The 20,288-nt window shown below is 36.9% G+C and overlaps 1 protein-coding gene across 2 annotated transcripts in view; it reads left to right on the top strand.

Annotated features, from left to right (window-relative positions):
- MDFI (MyoD family inhibitor) overlaps positions 1 to 20,288 on the top strand; it is a 58,978-nt gene that overhangs the window by 24,775 nt on the left and 13,915 nt on the right. For both annotated transcript variants that reach the window (XM_026680406.2, XM_087959767.1), the window contains exon 3: positions 18,966 to 19,193. In XM_026680406.2, the coding sequence (XP_026536191.2) occupies positions 18,966 to 19,193 (228 nt within the window). The remainder of the gene's footprint in view (positions 1 to 18,965; positions 19,194 to 20,288) is intronic.

Genomic DNA, 20,288 nt, shown 5'->3' with positions numbered 1-20,288 from the left:
TGCATGTATTTATGAAAAATAACTACTATTGTTGTTTCCATTCTACCCTTGCCTTGTAATAATTGAAAAAATGTGGAATTACTGCATCTCTACAGAGTCTCCAAGTCTATTTATCTGTTTTTTTAACTAATGCCTGCAGTAGCAATTACTCTGGAGAATTGGTTTTGTTGCTAAACATTGTATTTTCTTCAAAATTCTATTGTGTAGATACATTGCACAGGTAAATTCCTATCTGAGCTTTGCATATCAAACGGTTTGACCTTTTGTCCAATATTGTGTGTCCTAAACACTATAAAGTTTGAGAGTTTAAAAATTTGAAAGAGAAATATTGTTTATATAGAAGATGGGGGGGGGGGGGAGCAAAGGAATTAGAGCCATTCATGGCATGTTGCCATCTTACATAGAGCCATGTATTTCTACACTTATCTATGTCCTCATAAACTGTGCTGTCATCAATTTTATACATCTTCGGCTGGTGAATAGAGTCCAGTTCTTACAATATTGCCCTTGGGGCCTTTTTGTTATTGTTGTTGTTGTTTTGTGCATGGTACAAAATGGCAGATGGACTTTCAGGATGTTTTTTAAGGATTAGGTTTCAGTGAATCTGTACCTTCTTTCTCTCCCTTGACTAGGGTAAGCACACCCTCTCCTGGATTAGCCTGGTCTTCTTGAGGGTAGCTACCCAGCTTGGAAACAATCTGTCATCTAATGATTGAGGGAATTGTTCATGGAGCTCAAGCTGGCTTCTGTGCTCTATGTAGCTCTTTTATGTTATCAATGAAAGGCCCTCTTGACTGCGTTGCTAGGTACTTACAGATAGCTTACAGCTTGCTCCAATGGTCACTTGTGGTTGAGGTACTTCTCTTTCCCCTGAGGTTTCTGACCACAATGCTGGTGACTACAGTTGCTCCTGTTTACAGGAAGATAATGACCACAAACAACCCTACAATCTCTATGGAAGCAGAGATTAGAGCCTATATGGCTTATAATTTGCTTTGTTTACAGACTTTGTGACTGACTGATTGATTCCATCTACAATTTTGTTTATTCATAGTTGTAGCTATTGATAGTATGGTAGGTACAAAAATGTCCCATTTGCACAGTTATTATGAAATTCATCCACTACATAGTGATTCAGGAGCAAGCTATGCTGTTATCTTTCTTTGGTTTGCATCTCAGTACAGAGTAGGGTTTCATTTGTTCCTTGTTCTTCTCTCCTATGTAAAGAAACACAGTGATGGGAAAAATAAGTTATCAGTACAAGACATAAATTGTACTTTGGATTGAAACAAAACCTGTGTATCTCTATCAGGGCCAAAGTCCAAATCTTAAGACTGTTGTAAAGTTGATCAAGATACCCCAGATAGATTTCAGAAGTGATGGGAAAGATGTTTAATGTAGAGAAGCTAAGCAGAATCTCTAATATTATGGTGCATTCCATAATTACAGGATTAAAAGAAATTAATTCTGATTATAAAATTGTGTATCTGAGGAACATGGGGGAGGAGTGGAATTCCTCTTATTTTGAAATCTATTTCTGTTAAAAATATGTTTCAAAATATAGGAAATAAATGCTGAAATCCCAGAAGCCACTAGGGAGATATGCACACTTCAGGCCACACAATATTCTTTCCACATGATATACTACATGACTATAAAAAAATGCAAAATGCTTCCACAATTGCCATATACATGTACACACATACACATATACACATACATACATACATATTATATGAGGTATATAATTTTTTTATTCTACAAATAAATTGACTAAATTACTATTAAATCATCTACTAGTGCATCATCATAGGAAATATTGGAATTTTTCTCAAGTTGCCATTTTTGTTCTCTTCCATAGTTATGATCTTTATCAGTGAAGTTTGAATCCTATGCAATTTAAATTTCATACACAAAATAAGTAGAATTAGAGTTATTCGGTAACTAAAATAAGGGGAACAGAGGACAATATTACACATTTTTGCAATATCTCTAGGTTGATATTCAGAGACTGAGCATTTAGAAATTTCTACAGATGAGCATTCAGGTATATAATTTCATTTAAAATCAAATGTTGTCTTGTCAAACCAATCAAACTTGTCACTGTATGATATTCTATGATCTACACTGAGGGATTAGTATGACTTACAATAAAAGGAGTCAGATAAATTCAAATTATAATTCTCATTAATAATAATGTCCCCTAGCTCCCATATATCTAATCTTCAATTAACTTCTCCAAAGATCTCTTAAAGGGTTAGAGAAGCACAATTTCCTCTTGAAGAACCTGTGCTGGTTTGACCTGAGAAGGTTAGACAATTATTGTACCAGCATGTCCTTGATTAAACTTGCCATAATTTTTGTTAGTATGATGGTCTGTTTGAAAGGTGTACAGATACCCAGATCTGTTCCACATGTGCTTTTTTCTCAGCCTTTAAGCTCATGTATTCATTAATACAGAAACAAAACAAAATATAGAAAGCACTACATTTATTTTTATTTATTAAACAAATTTATATATTGCCATTTCACTTCCTTCCTTAAAGAAGCAACTTCCAATAGCAACTGCCACTTTGTCTTAACATGAAAACATTATGCTGTCCTGTAATGATCTTTCCTAAATATTACCAACTAAAATAGAGGAAATCTTTTTTAAAAAATCAGAATTTCTGTAATGGCTTCTATAGTAAATGTGATTTCTCACATTGTGGTGGTAAAAGAAATCTCTGTAAGCTGCATTTTCTACCAGTCCTATAAGATACTCCCACCCTGTGTGAACTGCTTAAAGTATCCTTATAATAAAACATTCACAACACACTGAATTGAGTAATGGCAAGAGGAACAACTAGACAGGAAACAATGGCCCAGTAAACCACATTGTTTATATTTGCTGTGACCAGTGGTGTATTAACCATTAAGTAGACTAAGCATGTGCTTAGGGCACCAGGCCCAAAGGGAGCACCACAAAAACTTTTTTTTTTGTAAAAAAATTATTTGAGTTTTCACAAAACATAATAAAAATAGAATGTATTTTTTTTAGAGAACAGCATGATTCCAGGTTATCACATCTCCATACAGATATAATCTCATTTACATACTCATCTTTTGTATTCAATTTCATATCTCACCACTATTTTATCAATTTCTCATTAATTTTTCCTTCCCATACTTTCCTCAGCCTTATTTTATAATTGTCTCCTTCCTTTCTAATTCAATTACATGTCTTTTTCTAACTTACTATATCTTCCTAATCTTTATACTTGTACTTTTGTCTGTGCTGTTTACAATTTTATACATTCGTTTTTCGTCATCATCCAAAAGGGGAAAAGAAAAAAAAAAGATTCCCTCCCCTTCCAGGCATTAAAAAGCAAGGTTTCCCCTATAATTACCAAATAGAGCATGTCACCTTTATATCTTATAATTATTATCCTTTCAAATCTCATAAAACATTTAATTATACCATTCAGCTTCTGATATCTATTATATATCATATAACTCTTATCAACCAAATTCCGCTTGGTATTTTCCCTTAAAAATACATACAAAATTTTAAAAAGAAAATATATAAAAATAATAAGTAAAACAATTATTCTATTCAAATTCATCCTATCAACTGATATTGATTTCATTACAAATCTTTCACATTTCATTTCAATTGTATTTATAAATCATTAAAAGCAATTAAGGTATTTTCATTCCTTCCTCTTATTTCCCCTTCTTTCACTTTTAATTCCCTTTGTTTCTTTATTTCATTTAATTGTTAGCAAGCATTCCATTACATAACAATACCAGTTTTATCTTTCATTTTAATCACCTATGTTTCCTATTTTCTAGCTCATTACTATTTCTAATATAACTACACTATCTCTTTTAATTTATATTTTTAACCATTATCTCTGTGCCTTTTAAATAGGCTAATACTTTTAATCCTTGTTTGTTTCCCCTGTTTCTTTATTTCCTGTTTCTGTCCCTTATAATTTCTTTTCCTTTTTATCTTTCCCCTCTTTTTCTCACCACCATTTTTGTCCCCATCTCTCTCTAATTCTCCCTTCTGTAATCCACTCTTCTGCTTCTTCCTAGTGTTATGTTTACTTTACAAACGGTTCTTTTTTTTAGTTGTTCCCTCTAATCTCACATTTTTAACTCCCTGTTATATTGTAACAAAGTTTCAGTTACAATATATCCTTTGGAAGTCTTTTAAAGTTTCACAGTTAATTCTTTTTGTTTCCAGGTGGCATTCTCTGTTATTTCCAAGTTCCACCCTTTCTTTTTTTCTCTGCTTTCCACCCTTTGAAGGCTTTAGAGCAGGCTTGTCCAACCCGTGGCCCATGGGCCGCATGCGGCCCAGGTCGCCTCATAATGCGGCCCACCGCCCACCCCAACCTTCATGAAAGATCCAGCGAGGAGGAGGAGGAGAGGCAGGTGCGAGGCGAGCAACAGAAAAGGCGGGCAGCCGCAGCCCAAAAGTCCCGCCCGCCACCTCCTGCTGTTGCCGCCGCCGCCGCTGCTTCTGCCCCCGCCGCCGCTGCTGCTTCTGCCCCCCACCGCCGCCGCTCTGCCCCCACCGCTGCTGCTTCTGCCCCCGCCGCCACCGCTGCTGCATTTGCAGGAGGAGAGGTAGGCGCGAGGCGGGCGAGATTTCTTCCCCCCGCAAAATTTGGCCGGAAAATTATAAAATAAAAATAAATAATTTTTAATAAATAATAAATAATAATTTTATTTTATTATTTAATTTAATTTAATTTAATTTAATTTAATTATTTAATTTAATTTAATTTAATTTAATTTAATTTAATTTAATTTAATTTAATTTAATTTAATTTAATTTAATTTAATTTAATTTAATTTAATTTAATTTAATTTAATTTAATTTAATTTAATTTTTATTTAATTTAATTATGTGCGCCCAAACCAAATTTTCATCTTCTAATGTGGCCCAGGGAAGGTGAAAGGTTGGACACCCCTGCTTTAGAGTGTCCAAAAAAATCTTTATTTTCCCTTTGACACTTTAATTTCAGCTTACAATTTGTTAGTGTCAAAGTAATTTAGTGCAAATTTCTTGCTTGAATCTCTTCTTTTTAGCATTCAAAGCCAATTACAACTGTCGATAAGAAGAAAAACATTTTTCCCCTCTCTTCTCTGCCACTTTAAAATCATCTTTTAGAAGTAGCACTCTTAATAATTTTAGTTCCAGGGTACCTTGTGTAAATGTTGTCTCTGCTTAGCCCTGTCTGGCAAGCTCTCCCCTTTGTCTTCGCTTCTGTTCAATCTTGTCCGGTTGGGTTCTTCTTTGAGGTAGCCATTTCTGACCACCGCTACAACCACCTTCAGGAAAGGGAGTAATGCCAAGCCAAGGAGGAGAGATGCGGCCCCCCTCAACTCAGCTGGCGATCTCCCCCATCTTTGCCACCTCTACGGGGTGGCTTCAGCCCCGAATCCAGAAGACCAGGGCCCTCCGGCAGCGAGCATGGATCGAAACCGTGCACGATCGTGAATTTCAGTCCATTGCTGAAGAAGCCCGAACTGGACGTCCCCACCACAAAAACTTTTATGTAGCCTAAGCTTGGCTTTGTTTGTACAGTATGTACAAAGGAGGGGGGCACCAAGATTTGTCAGTGCTTAGGGCACCAGTGAGCCTTAATCCTCCACTGTTGCTGTCCATATCTAAAGATGGTATAGTTAGCATGCTGTCCTAGTAGGAAGGAATAAATAATAAGGCCACCCAGACATTTATCAAAAAACACTCCAAGATCATATTGTAAATTACACTATTTCTGCTTCTGTCTTGTCTTTCAACTATAGTAGGCCAAAGATATGTAAGCTAAGGTTCTGCTTTTATCCAACACTGCCAGTGCTTTGCTGGGAATCTGGTATGTAGTGTAGTTGTCTGCATGCTTAATAAATCTATTTTGCATCTTCAAAATGATTTGGTTGACTTAGGTAAGCTAGGTTTTGGCCAAAACACATATCAGTGAACTCCTTAGCCATTGCTGCCCTTTTACTAAATATTTTGAATGTTAAACTGTGCTAGCCTGATGATTTCAGATTGAATGTAAGTGATCCGGTTGAAGAACCAATTGCTAATTCTTCAGTGCTATAGAACGCAATGAACACCTGCGAGAAACTTTAAAGTATATAAGTAACAATCTTGCTTAAATCCATGTGTTTGTTTAATTTCATTCCCCATATTAATAAAATCTTAATGTAATACAACCTGTTTACAGTACATGTATAATCAATGCCTTTTCCCATAAAATGAAAGATAGGTTTAACTCTGACAAAATGATGGCACATGCAATAAGTTGCTGCCAGTACATGGGGTACACTTTTTAAAACTACAATATTTACCGAAAAGGAAGACAAATATTAATTTGACATCCATCTCCAAAGGAAAAGTAAACAGAAAACAAATTAAACAAGACAAAAAAATCTTTTTTAATACCCTAGCTCTCCTTAGCTTAGCTTTCCTATACTTAGAACTGGTATGGCTAGTTTTTGCCAGGGAAACTCCATTTTATTGAGTTCATTTTGCTCACTTCTGTTCCTAGATGTTTTCACTTTGGACATTTGCCTCTCATTCTTGGGCCTCATATCCTAACATCCTTGCCCTAAAATTCCTGGAAGGCTACGTGATAGCCTTATCAAAGAGCATGTACCATTCTGAATGAGGACAGCAGTGGAAACAAAGCTGTTCCCTTCTTCCTGCTGTAAACAGATTAGTTAGAATGTGCTAACTTCCCTTTTCTTGTTGCAGATAAATTAGCTAGAAACTTTAGTATACTTAATTAGTAGCCTTATCAGTTAGATACAGAAGGGCAAGGGCCATAATATTTTAATAATGAACCCACCTGCTGGGAGGGCCATCTTCTACATGGGTGTGAATATTTTATTGCTTGTTAAGGATCTTGTGCTTCTGTTTCCAAAAGTTGTAAAAGCTATGCTAACTTTTACATTGGGGGCTCTCAATTGTGATTTAGTCCAGAGAGCACACATCTTTGTGCTGTACACAATAAACAGATCTGAAATTTCTTGCCTTGTGTGCTAATTGGCTACTTTGTACCAGGGAAAAACAAATCCAGCATTTGGCTGGGCTAATCAACAGTTTGGCCAACACTTTGTCAACCTTACATTGAAATCAGTCCTGGAGATTCTATTTTCTCCTAAATATCAGCACATCTCCTATGTATACATACCTATGTAATGGTGTGTATACATACTTGCTAAAAATCACATTCCAAAAATGAAAGAGAGAGGAAATTCATATCTATTAATTAAATTGCCTTTCCTTTAAAAATGTTTTATAAAATTGATTCACAAATCATTTTCTCAAGTAACTTTCTCTCACGCATAATGTAAAGGAGATAAAGAGAGGCCTTGAAGGACAGGAGGAAGAGACACTTTCGAAGCAATGGCCAGATAAGAGAAACTTGAGCTAGGCTCTTATCTGAGCAATAGAAAAGAATATACTGTATGTAGCTCAAGGTTGAATTATGCTCTCTGAGCTTGGCTGTTCACTTGACATTTCATTACCCAAATAGGTAACATCATCAGTTACCTAGTTATCAGCGCAAGTATTGCTTTGGTAGCAGCTCTTTCTCCTGCCTTTCAAGGAGATTCCCTGGTCCGGTGTAGAGTCTACACCATTGGTCACCAACCAGTGGGCTGGGGACCACTGGTGGTCCACAAGAAAATTTTGGTGGTCCATAGAGAAATTAATTAAAGCAATTAATCCAGGCTGCGTGGGAACACAAGGCTGTGCTGCCCACATGGCCCATGGGAACACAAGGCTTGTGTTGCTTGCATTGCAAACAACATGAGGTAGTGAGGGGAGAGGGGAAAGGGCGGGGGGGAGCTTTCCGTACTCACCCCATGTGCCTCACCTGGCCACTGGGCTGCTTCTTTCCTTTTTTCTTCTGCTTTTGGCTGCACGCAAGGAAAGCAGCAAAAGTCTTTCTTTCTCTCCCCCAAACTCCACCAGAAATGATTCTTTGGGACCCTGCAAGGCCTCCTGCTCCAAGAGGCTGCACCAGCATGACAAGTCTCACAAAGACTCATTTCTGGCAGAGTTTGGGGGAGAGAAAGAAATACTTCTGCTGTTTCTGCTGCTTTCCTTGCATGTAGCCAAAAGTGTCTCCCCCTCTCCCGAGAACAGAGCTGGAGACAGTATCCTGCGATCCCAAATAAAGAATGATGGATCAGTAGGAAAACGGGGTGGTGAATTTTCCTGCAGACTTTTTGGGGATTTTCCCAGGGTCTCTGCTGCATACACCAACCATTCTTACACCACACAATTATAATGATGGAGTGAGGGATCTGAAAAGCTCAACTCTGGGAAAGGAAGATTAAGAAGTAATAGTTGATGAAGTTGAGACAATGAGAAGAAATAACTGGATAGAGAAGAAATGATAAGAGAGAAAAACTTTATTTAAATATCTTAGAAATATTTAAAATTCACCATGTAAACAACCTTCTTAAACCAAAGCTAATGTTCAAAGTCATCCAATATTTTCAGCAAGCAATCATTTGAAATTCTTGGCCATTTTTGTTTCTTTGCATTCTTAGCTGCTTAGCTGCATTCTTAGCAGCTTGGAGGTGGGGGGAATATCTAATCTTCATATTAAGAAATATAGTCGCTGTTCTACAGGAAATTTGTAGATTTCATTATGTCACAGAAATGGCAGGATTATTTTTTTCCAATATTTTGTTCTATGAACTGTTCTGTTTGTTCTTCTAAAGAATTTCTCATATTTTTCTTGTTCGATTTAGTTTCATTAAGCCTGTTGGAAAATTTTGTCCATCTTATTTGCTGTTGTTATAAAATAATAAAAATCACACTTTTGGTTTTCAGTGACAGTGAAAATATGCAGTGTAAACTTTGGCTCTAGAAAGTGCAGTAAAGATTTTGGGACCATATGCAGCCTATAGTTATGAGCTGTACGTTCCTGCATTATTACAGTATGAACTGATATTTCTGTAGTGTTCAGATATGTATATGCATGTGTGGTCCATTTCTTATATCAGGAAGACTTTATGGAAAAAAGCAGAAAGTTTAATTTTCCTTTCATTCAATTCATTTAAAAATAATAATGGGATGTTGGCCTTCATGCATTGTATGCAAAATTAGTTATAAAACTCATAAAACTACAGCTCCAGTCTCCCTATTATAAAACCGACGTGTCTGTCTACAAATATTCAGTTTTGAAGATAATTCAGAGAACCCAGCTGCTACAAAAAAAAAAAAAACACTTCCTTCCATTTGTATAATGATTTTTTAACTGATTTCACTAAAGTAAGATACAAAGTCTCAATAGATTCATTGTTGATACAAAGAAAATGTTCTCTTAAGTTTTCACGGGTACTTACATGTATGGTATTCAGCTTTGTTCGGGTATTTTCCCACGTCATTATAGTTGTGCTTTTAAAGTTGTAGCAACGTTTTGGCAGAATCTCATCTGCCATCATCAGGCTTCTGTATTGTGTTCGTCTGTGAGTCAGACAGAAACAGAACAAAGAAAATGTTCTGTTTACATATTCAATTGTTTCTCTCCCCTTTTATACAGCTTTTTGCCATTTAATTTGTCAGTTGTCATTTAAGAGCTTGAATCCAGAAATTAAGTTAAATTGTTCATCTCTAATAATAAATATTTATATTACAACATTTCTTACAGGCATTTGATACATTGGCAGCCTTTTCTGGTGTATATCACATAGATAGGAAATAAACGACAAGTTCTATATTACAATTATAACACTGCAAGCCTAAACACATTTATTAGACAGTGTGTTTAACCGAACACTGAACACCTTGAGGGATTTGCATTTCTATCCAGATTTTTTTTTTGTCAAATGGAATATTTCACAAAAAAGGAAGCTAAAACATGAGTGGATGAATAAAGGAAAACGGTAATGCCTAGATGCCCCATAAAATGCCTATAATGAGCTACTGTCAGTGCACATTTGAAGATCCATCCAGAAACAGGTGGGGCTAAATGCTAAGCATGCAGCAATCCAACCAGTTCCTTTTGCTTCATTAGTCTTTTTCTGATTCTTTCAAGGGATAGAGCGAGAGATAGTTTTGATACTGCAAAATGGTAGCTAAAAAAACTATCAGACTGTTTAGCACTGCCTATAAATTTAGTTAAAGAAAGGACCACCTCCCCAACTTTTCATCCCATCAATTTCTCCGCCAGGTTTTAGCATTCTGTGCATTTTGAAAGCACACCTCAGAGACTGAGATGTAGGATAATCAGCATGTGGTCAAAATGGGTCAGATTTTTGAACAATGCTATTAATTCTAGGCAATTTTCCGAACCTTCTAGCTCTGAAACTTGTACTGCAAGCATGAGTCAATTGCTCTAGGATGTGGAATGGTTCAAAAAGCATTGAGGTACAGTAGCATGTACTATCTTCCTCTAATTTTGGAGTTTCACATTGATTAATCATCTTAATTAATGATACCAAGAAGTTTTGGGAATGTTTCGTAAATATAGTTTTCCCATTATGCAGCTATGGGCTTATGAAGGAGTGATGTTGGGATTGCTTTCTATGCTTTGGAAAAGCAGCTGCAGCCAGGTAGAAACACTCCCCACCTCCAGTTCCCCCCTTCTTTTATACCAGGGGTCCCCAAACTTGGCAACTTTAAGAGTTGTGGACTTCAACTCTCAGAATTCTCCAGCTAGCTATGCTGGCTAGAGAATTCTGGGAGTTGAAGTCCGCAATTCTTAAAGTTGCCAAGTTTGGAGACCTCTGTTTTATACATTCACTTTACTTACAAGCATTCAGGCCAGTGTTGCAGTTGCCTATCATCATTTAGCCACACACTGTTTTTTTTTCAGGGATGTCTCAGCTTGCCCACTTAGGCTTACAAAATCAAATGCTATGGCAAAGTGGGGAAAGGGGTATAGGAGGAAAGGTAATAAGCAAACAGAATACAGACAGGGAAGTAGAGGCAATATCTGGAGTTTTGCAGCTATTATAAGTAGGCAGGAGGATTATCGTTCAACTGTTAGGAGTACAACATTTGGTTATCAGCATATTATGGTGGGAGTCCTGTCTGGAGTTTATAGCTTTGCTGGGAGCTAGGTAGAAAGTAGAAGAGGAACAACCATAGTAAAACAGCATATGATCCCAATTAGTATAAGAACCTTTGGCAAAAGGCAAATTTTATGCTAATTTATAGACTTTGAGATTCATGTTTGAACTGAATATTAAAAGACTGAGTATAAAGTAAAGACATATGCATGTGGCAGGGGGATATGTGGCCCAGTATAGAAGAGTGGAGTTGACCCAGAGCAGTAACCCATAGCACACACCTGGGGAACATGTGTGCTGCAATAAAGCATTGTTTACAGATTTGCTACACTATGGTGTGTCCAGTTCTTGAAAAACAAAGAACCTTACATGGCTATCTCCTCTTTTAATAATCATCATCTAGGCAGCATCTCTTCCTCAACATTCCTTCTTCAAAGTCATTCCTACATACTATTACAGAAAAGCAAAAATAGCAATTTCCAAAAGTAATTATAAAAGGAAGTATGCAAACTCAGTGTCCTTTTAAGACACCAAGAGCAGTGGTCTTCAATTCACAATTTCTTGGTGTTATGGAAATCCATTGAGCTTCACTTAGGAATATCAAATCCTGAGGATGTTAGGCATGTCCCCTGGAGATTTAAAGTGAAAAACCAGTACTTCGAACTGCACCCAGAAGCACGCTAGCAGCTCATAAACTAGAGGCACTACATACATTGAATAACTGGCAACAATTACCACCCATGCTGCCACATTCAGCAGCAGTTGAAGCTTCCAAACGCTGTTCAAGGGCAGCCCAACTTAACATTAGAATGACTAATATAAATTCCAAACATTGCTTAGTTTCTAAAATATGATTATTCTAAGACAGAATGAAGGGAGGGAGGGAGGGAGGGGAGAAAGAAAAGAAATCATCCTTAATTAGGGATGGGATTCAAATTTTTAAACAACCAGTTCTGTGGGCGTGGCTTAGGTGGTGGGCATGGCTTGGTGGTCATGTGACTGGGTGGATATGGCTTGGTGGTCATGTTATTGGCTGGATGTGGCCAATTCAATATCACTCACATCGAGGCATGCATCTCCTCACCTGGCCTTTTATGACTGTGGGGATGCTGCAACAGTCGTAAGTGTGAAAAATGGTCATAAGTCACTTTTTTCAGTGCCATTGTAACTTTGGTCACTCCACACAAGCAAAGTACCAGCAAAGGGGGGGAGGGGAAACTCCAGAGAAGTTCCAGAGACAGGAAGTCTAGTCCTGCCAAGAATGTAGTAAGGGTTAAGGCAGTTTCTGTAAGCAACACCAGAATGTTTCCTTCCTGCCTTACTTACAGGATTAGGCCAGTAATTTCTTCTAACAACTAGTTCTCCAAACTGCTTAGAATGTTAACAACTGGTTCTAGCGAATAGGTGTGAACTGGTAGAATCCCACCCCTGCTGCTTAATGATTTCCAGAGTATATCTATAGTGATGCCAACAGTTGCTTTAGTTTGGCAAGATTATAGTGAGGAATAATAAGAGAATAACAGAGTTGGAAGAGTTTGACATCTTCTAGTCCAACCCCCTGCTTAGCAGAAATCCTATACCACTTCAGACAAATGGTTGTCCAACATCTTTTTTTAAACTTCCAGTATTGGAGCATCCATAACTTCTGGAGGCAAGTCACTCCACTGATTAATTGTTCTGTCAGGAAATTTCTCTTCAGTTCTAGATTGCTTCTCTCCTTGATTATTTTCCATCCATTGTCTCTTATTGTGTCTTCAGGGGCTTTGGAGAATAGCTTGACTCCCTCTTCTTTTGGATACACAGTATTCTGTGCCTATGTGTGTATGTGTATGTTTTTTATAAGTATACGTGTTGTATATGTCTATAAAATCTTTCAATAAATTATTGTAGAGTGTAAAAAAATTTTTTAAATTGTATGAACTTTCTGGTATTCCTTACAGTAATTTTAAAGAGCCAATATGTTGAAAGATCTGTTCAATCTTTCACTGATAAAGATGTTAGAAGAGGTTTGCCTTAGAATAATTCTAGTATTGAGGAGGGAGGAAATGGTTGGCCAAACCAATATTTGTCTTCCTGTTTTTAGACACCAAGCTGCATGTGTGTGAAGTCTTTCAGAGAGCTCTTTCTTGAAATATGACAGAGTGCATTGCTTTAAGCACAGCTGAACCAGATCAGGAAAAATGCAAGGTATTTTAATGCATGGCCTGGTCTTTTTCTCTTCTACAAAGCTGTAGTTTTTTTAGAGTTTCTTATTCTGGAGCAGGGGTCCCCAAACTTGACATCTTTAAAACTTGTGGACTTCAACTCCACAATGGAGAATTCTGGGAATTGAAGTCCACAAGTTGCCAAGTTTGGAGAGATCTGTCTGGAGGGTGAGGCCTGTTATTTAAGAGATATACCGCAGTATAGGTAATACATCATGTGGTTTGTGATATTCTTTAATAACAGTTCAGTTCTCTTTGACGGATTTGTTCCATCTTTGTGTGTGTGTAGAAAGACTGCATGAGCCTGTCTGCTTAGCTAAAATAAGTTATGCCTCTGTGCTGTTCCTGATAAAATCAAAGCAATTTATAGTTACCTGTGCATAATAGATCTGATAAGAGAATCTGTGAGGCAGGGAAGGCCAAGTAAATGACCCACTCTTTTGAGTTAGAGGCAGAAGGAATATGGAACATTTGGCTGTTATTATGATCACATAAATTATCAGAAGATGGTGTTTGGATATTCACTCACTTGATAATAGGTGGCATTCTGTAAATCAGAGTAAGTCTTATTAAATAACATGAAACAGGGATGGGAAATCTGTGGCTCTTCAAGTTTTTCCAAATAACAATTGCAAGCCTCTCCCTGGCTTGGAGTATGGCTAATAATGAAGGAGATTTGTAAGTATAGATTTGCCAACTTCTGACAACAGGATCTCCACCTTGGATGATAATCCATGATTCTCACTGTACTTAGGTAGTTACTGCTAACCAGCTTGCTTCCAATTCAAAATTAGAAAAGTACTAAAAAGTATAGTTTCTAATTATAGAGGCAAGTTGTATTTAGCAGGTAATATATATTGCAGCGTATTTCTGGGTCTGCTTTTTGGCTCAAAACGGCTCCACACTGCTTGTATTTACAATACAAATGCAGAAGTCAATGTACAAAACAATGAAGGCAAGGTAAACAGCTCAATTAAACTGAGCTTGCAATATCTAAATTAACATAATTGAAATAAAAATACCCAAACCCCTACCATATCCTTCCTCTTACCTTAAAGGAAAACAAAACTGTTCTCCTCCCCAAATGTTGAATGAGTAGGAATGAAAAAACCACACATGAACACACACACAAAAACAAACCCGAGAGGTTTCTTGCCTCTTAGCAATAAATACCTGCCTGATTCAAACTTTATGGCAATCTGTAATTGTTGGAAAACCATGAACTGCGTGGTAATGGGAAAGGTAAATGAGCAAAAGCATGATTTGGTTGTGACATCTGAGTAGAGTTAAGGTATTACTGATTCAGTTAATAAGATCCTGCAGGGAAGACTGCAACATCTGCAAATCTCTAAGCATCATCATAATCATAAAATAAAATATTGGGATTAGGAGACATTACTTCTTTTTTTATCCTAGATACAAGAGAAACCAGATGCAAGTGGTTATTCAACTCTTTGATTCTAGACTGAAAAAAGTATAACAGCAATAAAAAGAATGTTAAATATGAGCAAAATACCTAATGCTTTGTAACTGGGTGTTAAATTAAAATTGGTAAGAAATGTTTTACTAGCTCATTCTCCCTCCTTTGCTATTTTAATGGAGCACATCTTTACACACTATTGGAGGTTTGGTACCTTGGGCTCCATCAAATGAGAGTCCCCACTTTACCACATGTTAAAGAGAACAAGGAGAAAGCATATTCAGATGTGCCAGATTTTCTCATTATAGCTTTTACAATAAAAGTAGTACTTACCTGCATAGCATTGATTTTCTAGTCTGGTCTATTTGTTGAAGTTACAGGAAACAATTTTCCATAATAGCTACAATAGTAGACAACTTTAGCACTAATCTACTGCTAAAAGTCTATTAGCCATGCAAGTTTAAAGATACTATATTTAAATATATAGTTTTAAAATGAAGTTCATTAAATTATTTTTTAATCACATGTTTAATATTGTGTTTCAGATAATTCAGGATTTACAGAGTACAGTGAATAACACAAGTATCACCTCCAATATCTCTTACTTAAGCACTGGATCCAGGGGTGGGATTCAAAATTTTTAACAACTGGTTCTGTGGGTGTGGCTTAGGTGGTGGGCATGGCTTGGTGGACATGTTGGCTGGGTGTGGCCAACTCAATATCACTCACATCGAGGCACGCATCTCCTCGCCTGGCCTCTCATGACTGTGGGGATGCTGCAATAGTCGTAAGTGTGAAAAATGGTCATAAGTCACTTTTTTCAGTGCCATTGTAACTTTAAATAGTCACTCCACACAAGCAAAGGAGGGGGAAAAAACTCCAGAGATGTTCCTGAGACAGGAAGTCTAGTCCTGCCAAAAATGTAACAAGGGTTAATGGAGAGGCAGTTTCTGTAAGCAACACCAGAATGTTTCCTTCCTGCCTTCCTTACAGGATTAGGCCAGTAATTTCTTCTAACAACTGGTTCTCCAAACTGCTTAGAATGTTAACAACTGGTTCTAGTGAATAGGTGCTAACTAGTAGAATCCCACCCCTGACTGGATCCATATAGCACAGGGCCCCACAAATGTTGTAGAACTAAGGAACATACTTGGCCTTTGGATAGCAAGTTTAAACCATACCCTAAAAAATTATGGCTGTGGGCAGTACAAATACTAGGTTCAACTACACGTTACTTTCATTTTATTAAAATTAAAATATAATTATATGATTGCATTACAATATGTTTCTTATTTTGCTGGCTCACTTATTATTTTTTAATATTGTGCAACACTTGGTGTCAGGAAGATAAGTAGATTTGAAGACCATATTAAATTGGTTTCACTTCTGTCAACTTAAAAATGACGATGCAGTTGAACTCTGGAGAGTCCAATGTGGCCTTTCTTGGAATTAGGTAATTTCCCAATTTAGTTTGTCCCCACACTTTATTGGGATGGGAGAGGGGCAGGATTATGTAAATGACAGTGAAATGTGGAAGATGAACAGAGGCAACAGGTGATGGTGAGGAGAGGGATCTTTGGAAATTTATTTATTTTTTATTTATTAAATTCCTCACATAGAAAAGAGACCTTTCCCATGAGCTGCAAAAGCATGGCTGAAGTTTCCAGTGTGATAATAATAGCAGGATTGTTTTGTATTTCAAAGGACAGGCCAGCTTTTCTTTATTAAAGTAAATGTTCAGGAAGGGAAGAGCTTACACTACATTACAAAGTGGTGGCTTCTGTTTGATGAAGATTGCCAATTGCTGGAGCACTCTGATACTGAACAAAACTACCATTTCTGGGAACACTTCTACAATGCTGCTGTATGAGTCACCTCAAATCATTTGTTTATGCAGATGTTCCTGAATCACATAGAAAATAGCTTGTTAACGACAGTACCCCTAGACTCTTATCCCTCAGTCTTCATACTGGGCCCTGTGTTACAATGACTAAAATTGTGTGTGTGCGGTCTGCCTCCTTCCTCCCTGACTGCCTGCATGTAGGACCACTTGTTCTATTCAGAATAATGATGGGTCCAAGCTTCTTGCTTCCTGGCTTCAGCCCCCTGCCTGGCTGCAAGGAGGGCTTATTGTTACCGGCAGTGTAATTATGGGTGTTTGGTCTTATTCTCTTCACCTAAGGTGTAATTTACTTTATATAAAATGTGACTCCACCTCTCCAAAGCTGGTGCATCCAGCTGCTCATCTTGTGTGCAAATTGTTGCTATTCTGAGTGCCCAGCAGGAGCTGGAAGGAACCCAGAGAGTAGGAAGGAATAGTGCTGTGGGTGAAACTGAAGATGTTTTATGGGTGAAGAGAGATTTGTCAGCCTGCCATCTCAGGGTCTCCATGGGAATTTGGCCCCTGATTTCAGTGAATTTCAAGTTTTCTTCTCATGCTTTGATATTCCTCTCTTTCAACAGGTTCCATTTCTACCCAATAAAATTCAACAATTCATCAAGGTATCTCGCAATTACACATACTTTACTGTTCTTGCTTCACAAATGACCTCAATGCCTTTTTAATTGGTGAGTGTTTTGCCAGAAAGGAAAAGGGAGCAATTGCTATGAGGCACATATATGGCTGGGTTAATTCAATATTTGAAAGAAGACCCTTTATTTCAGTTTTGAGTCTTCTGTGGACTAAAATAAATGGACAAAAAATGACCAACTTATGTAGACTTCAACAGAGAAATGATGACTAGTAATACTAAAATCTAAACACAATGAGTTTAAAGTTAATTATAGTAATGTAGAAACATATATAAAATAGTATTATTAATCCACTTTTACAATATATTTCTTGATATATACTATATTTGTACACAGTCCAGCCATACACAAACCCTTTCCTTTTTTCTTTTTGATACTGTGCCATAATTTCCCATGATGTCTGAAGCACATGATATTGTAACCTGATTCAACACTATACTAATCCAGCAGTGCCCTAAAGGGGGAAACATGAGAGAGGAGGATGGAGCACTCAGGCTTATACATAAGTCTACTTCTAAGCTAAACTGATATCCTGTCACATGTGTACTGTATATACAGTACGTCCAGATGGATCTTATTTAACAGAATAACAGAGTTGGAAGAGTCCTTAAAGGTCTTCTAGTTCAACTCCCTGTTTATGCAGGAAGGCCTATACCAAAGAGCTGCAATGGCACAGTGGTTAGAACGCAGTACTGCAGGCTACTTCTGCCGGCTGACTGTAATTTGGCAGATCCAATCCCACTAGGCTCAAGGTTGACTCAGCCTTCCATCCTTCCGAGGTGGGTAAAATGAGGACCCAGATTGTTGGGGGCAATAGGCTGACTCTGTAAACTGCTTAGAGAGGGCTGTAAAGCAGTGTGAAGCAGTGTATAAGTCTTAAGTCCTATTGCTATTGCTATTTCAAATAAATGCTTGTTCAATCTCTTCTTTAAAACCTCCAGTGTTGGAACATCCACAACTTCTGGAGACAAGTCATTCTTCTAATTAATTGTTCTGTCAGGAAATAACTCCTTTGTTCTAGTTTGGTTCTCTCTATTAGTTTCCATTCATTGCTTCTTGTTCTCCTTCTTTGTGGCAGCCCCTTAAATAAATATTGGAATATTGCTATCATATCACCCCTAGTCTTTCTTTTCATTAAACTAGACATATCCAATTCTTGCAACTGTTCTTCATATGTTTTAGTCTCCATTTGTGAGGCTTAAATACCAGCCTAACTAATCCTTCCATCTATAGAATTTAGAAGGCTGGGCTAATAGAGGCCCAGGGAAAAAAAAACCCCAAATAGGGATACTTGAATACTAAATACAGAATCAAAATAAGGATGCCATAAAGCATTTGTCCTACAGTTTCAAAAGTGCAGGACTGTTTTTTGTGCTACTCCATTTCTCATTTTCATTGTGGAAGAAGTAGTACGTGAGAAAAGGGTAGCCAATATGAAATCAGGATGCTACAGATCACTGGGAGATTCTGAGGAAGAGGGGGCCAGTTTTACTCTTGCAGAAAATGGCAGATGAACTGCGTGCCAAATAACAGAGGGTCACAAGCCCATTTACTTTTTATTTAGCCACTGCTGATACATGATAATATATAATGGGATGGCAGACAATGAAGTCCACTTTTCTATTCCTATTTATCTCTGCAGGCATGTGTATGTAAAAGAGAGACAAACACTTCTGTAATGATATTTCCACTTTTATCAGCTTGAATTTTCTGAAGTCACATGCTGTCCATAATATAAGTAAGCTATATTCATGCCGAAACTCTCTTTTCTCTTTCAGGCCAAGATACAAACTCATGCCCTTCCTCCAGGCCAACTTCAGAGGTAGCATCAGCAACTTCAAACTTCATAACCTCTACTCCTAGTTCTCAAAATCAGACCACAGTTGTGAAAGAGGAAATCTCACTGGAAGAACGTTCAACATCTCAACATAGATCCCTGATGAATGGAAATTCTTCATCCAATACAGAATCCGAGGGCAACTTCACAATGGTAGAGGCAGTGACGTGTATGTTTTTTCCTTCCTATCACATCATCTTTTTACTTTCCTTTTTTAAATTGAGAAACAAAATATCCCGATAAAATAAAACAAAGTTACCAAATGAAAAATAAATTGTGGCAAAAGAACTTTTTAAAAAATGAAAGCAAGTGTATGTAAAACAGTGAGTGAATGGAAGCGTCTATTTGTTCTTTCTAGAACAAATATTCTACAGACAAGGTGATTTTTTTTAGGGAAAAACAGTTTTAATGTAGCTAATAAATACCATAATCAAATTTGGAAAAAAGTCCCTTATAGTAGATCTTTTTCAAGACCCTTTGTAATCATTTGAAAATTTCAAGTACAGCCATTTCCCACAGATTTAAATACCTCTGATCAACTGAAAGTTTTATTTCAATTCTACATTTTGGTGGTGATAACAAACTGGGCAGGCAATTGAAAAACTGAATCAATATTTTTTATTTATTTAAATATTTTTATTTATTAGTATTTATTTCTTAATTTTATTTCTTAATTCTTAATTTTTAGAAGAATATTATATGACTTAGCAAATATGGTCAATAATTCAAAGCAGGATTTATTATGAAAGGTTTCGCAATTTCTTCAAAAGCTTGTGACCAAAAAATATGCAAATTTGATAAAGATGCTAATGTAAACACATATCTTTACAATCTCCCAACATACCTGAAAAACATTACAATTTGTATTGGCTAATTTTTGCAGTTGGTAATTATATTTATGAATTATGCTGATGTTTAATTCTTGGCATCATGCTATAGAATATTTGAATACAGTTGTATGTTATAAATGGTTCCAATTAGCATAGGGTTCATATAATAAACAAACCTCCTTGAACTGTTGTTGTTAACCTTAATACATTCTATGTTATGTATTGTTGATATGACATTGTAACATTGATGTTCTTGCTGTCAACAGAAGTGATGTATACTTTTTTCAAATGCTCTCTCAATTGATGAGATCTAAATAATTTAGGGGGGAAATGAATAGATTTCCCTGATTTGAAATTCATTTGTTTGCTTTTTAGAAATGTTCATTTATCTAATTTCATTAACAGGCAGAAAACTATAAAATGCAGGTGCTCCA

The sequence above is a fragment of the Notechis scutatus genome, chromosome 3, assembly GCF_049901735.1.
Source record: "Notechis scutatus isolate UNSWTSFEM ecotype Mainland chromosome 3, rNotScu1.2, whole genome shotgun sequence".
NCBI lineage: Eukaryota > Metazoa > Chordata > Lepidosauria > Squamata > Elapidae > Notechis > Notechis scutatus.
Note: the sequence above shows the minus strand (reverse complement) of the source record. Positions and strands in the feature narration are given on the sequence as shown.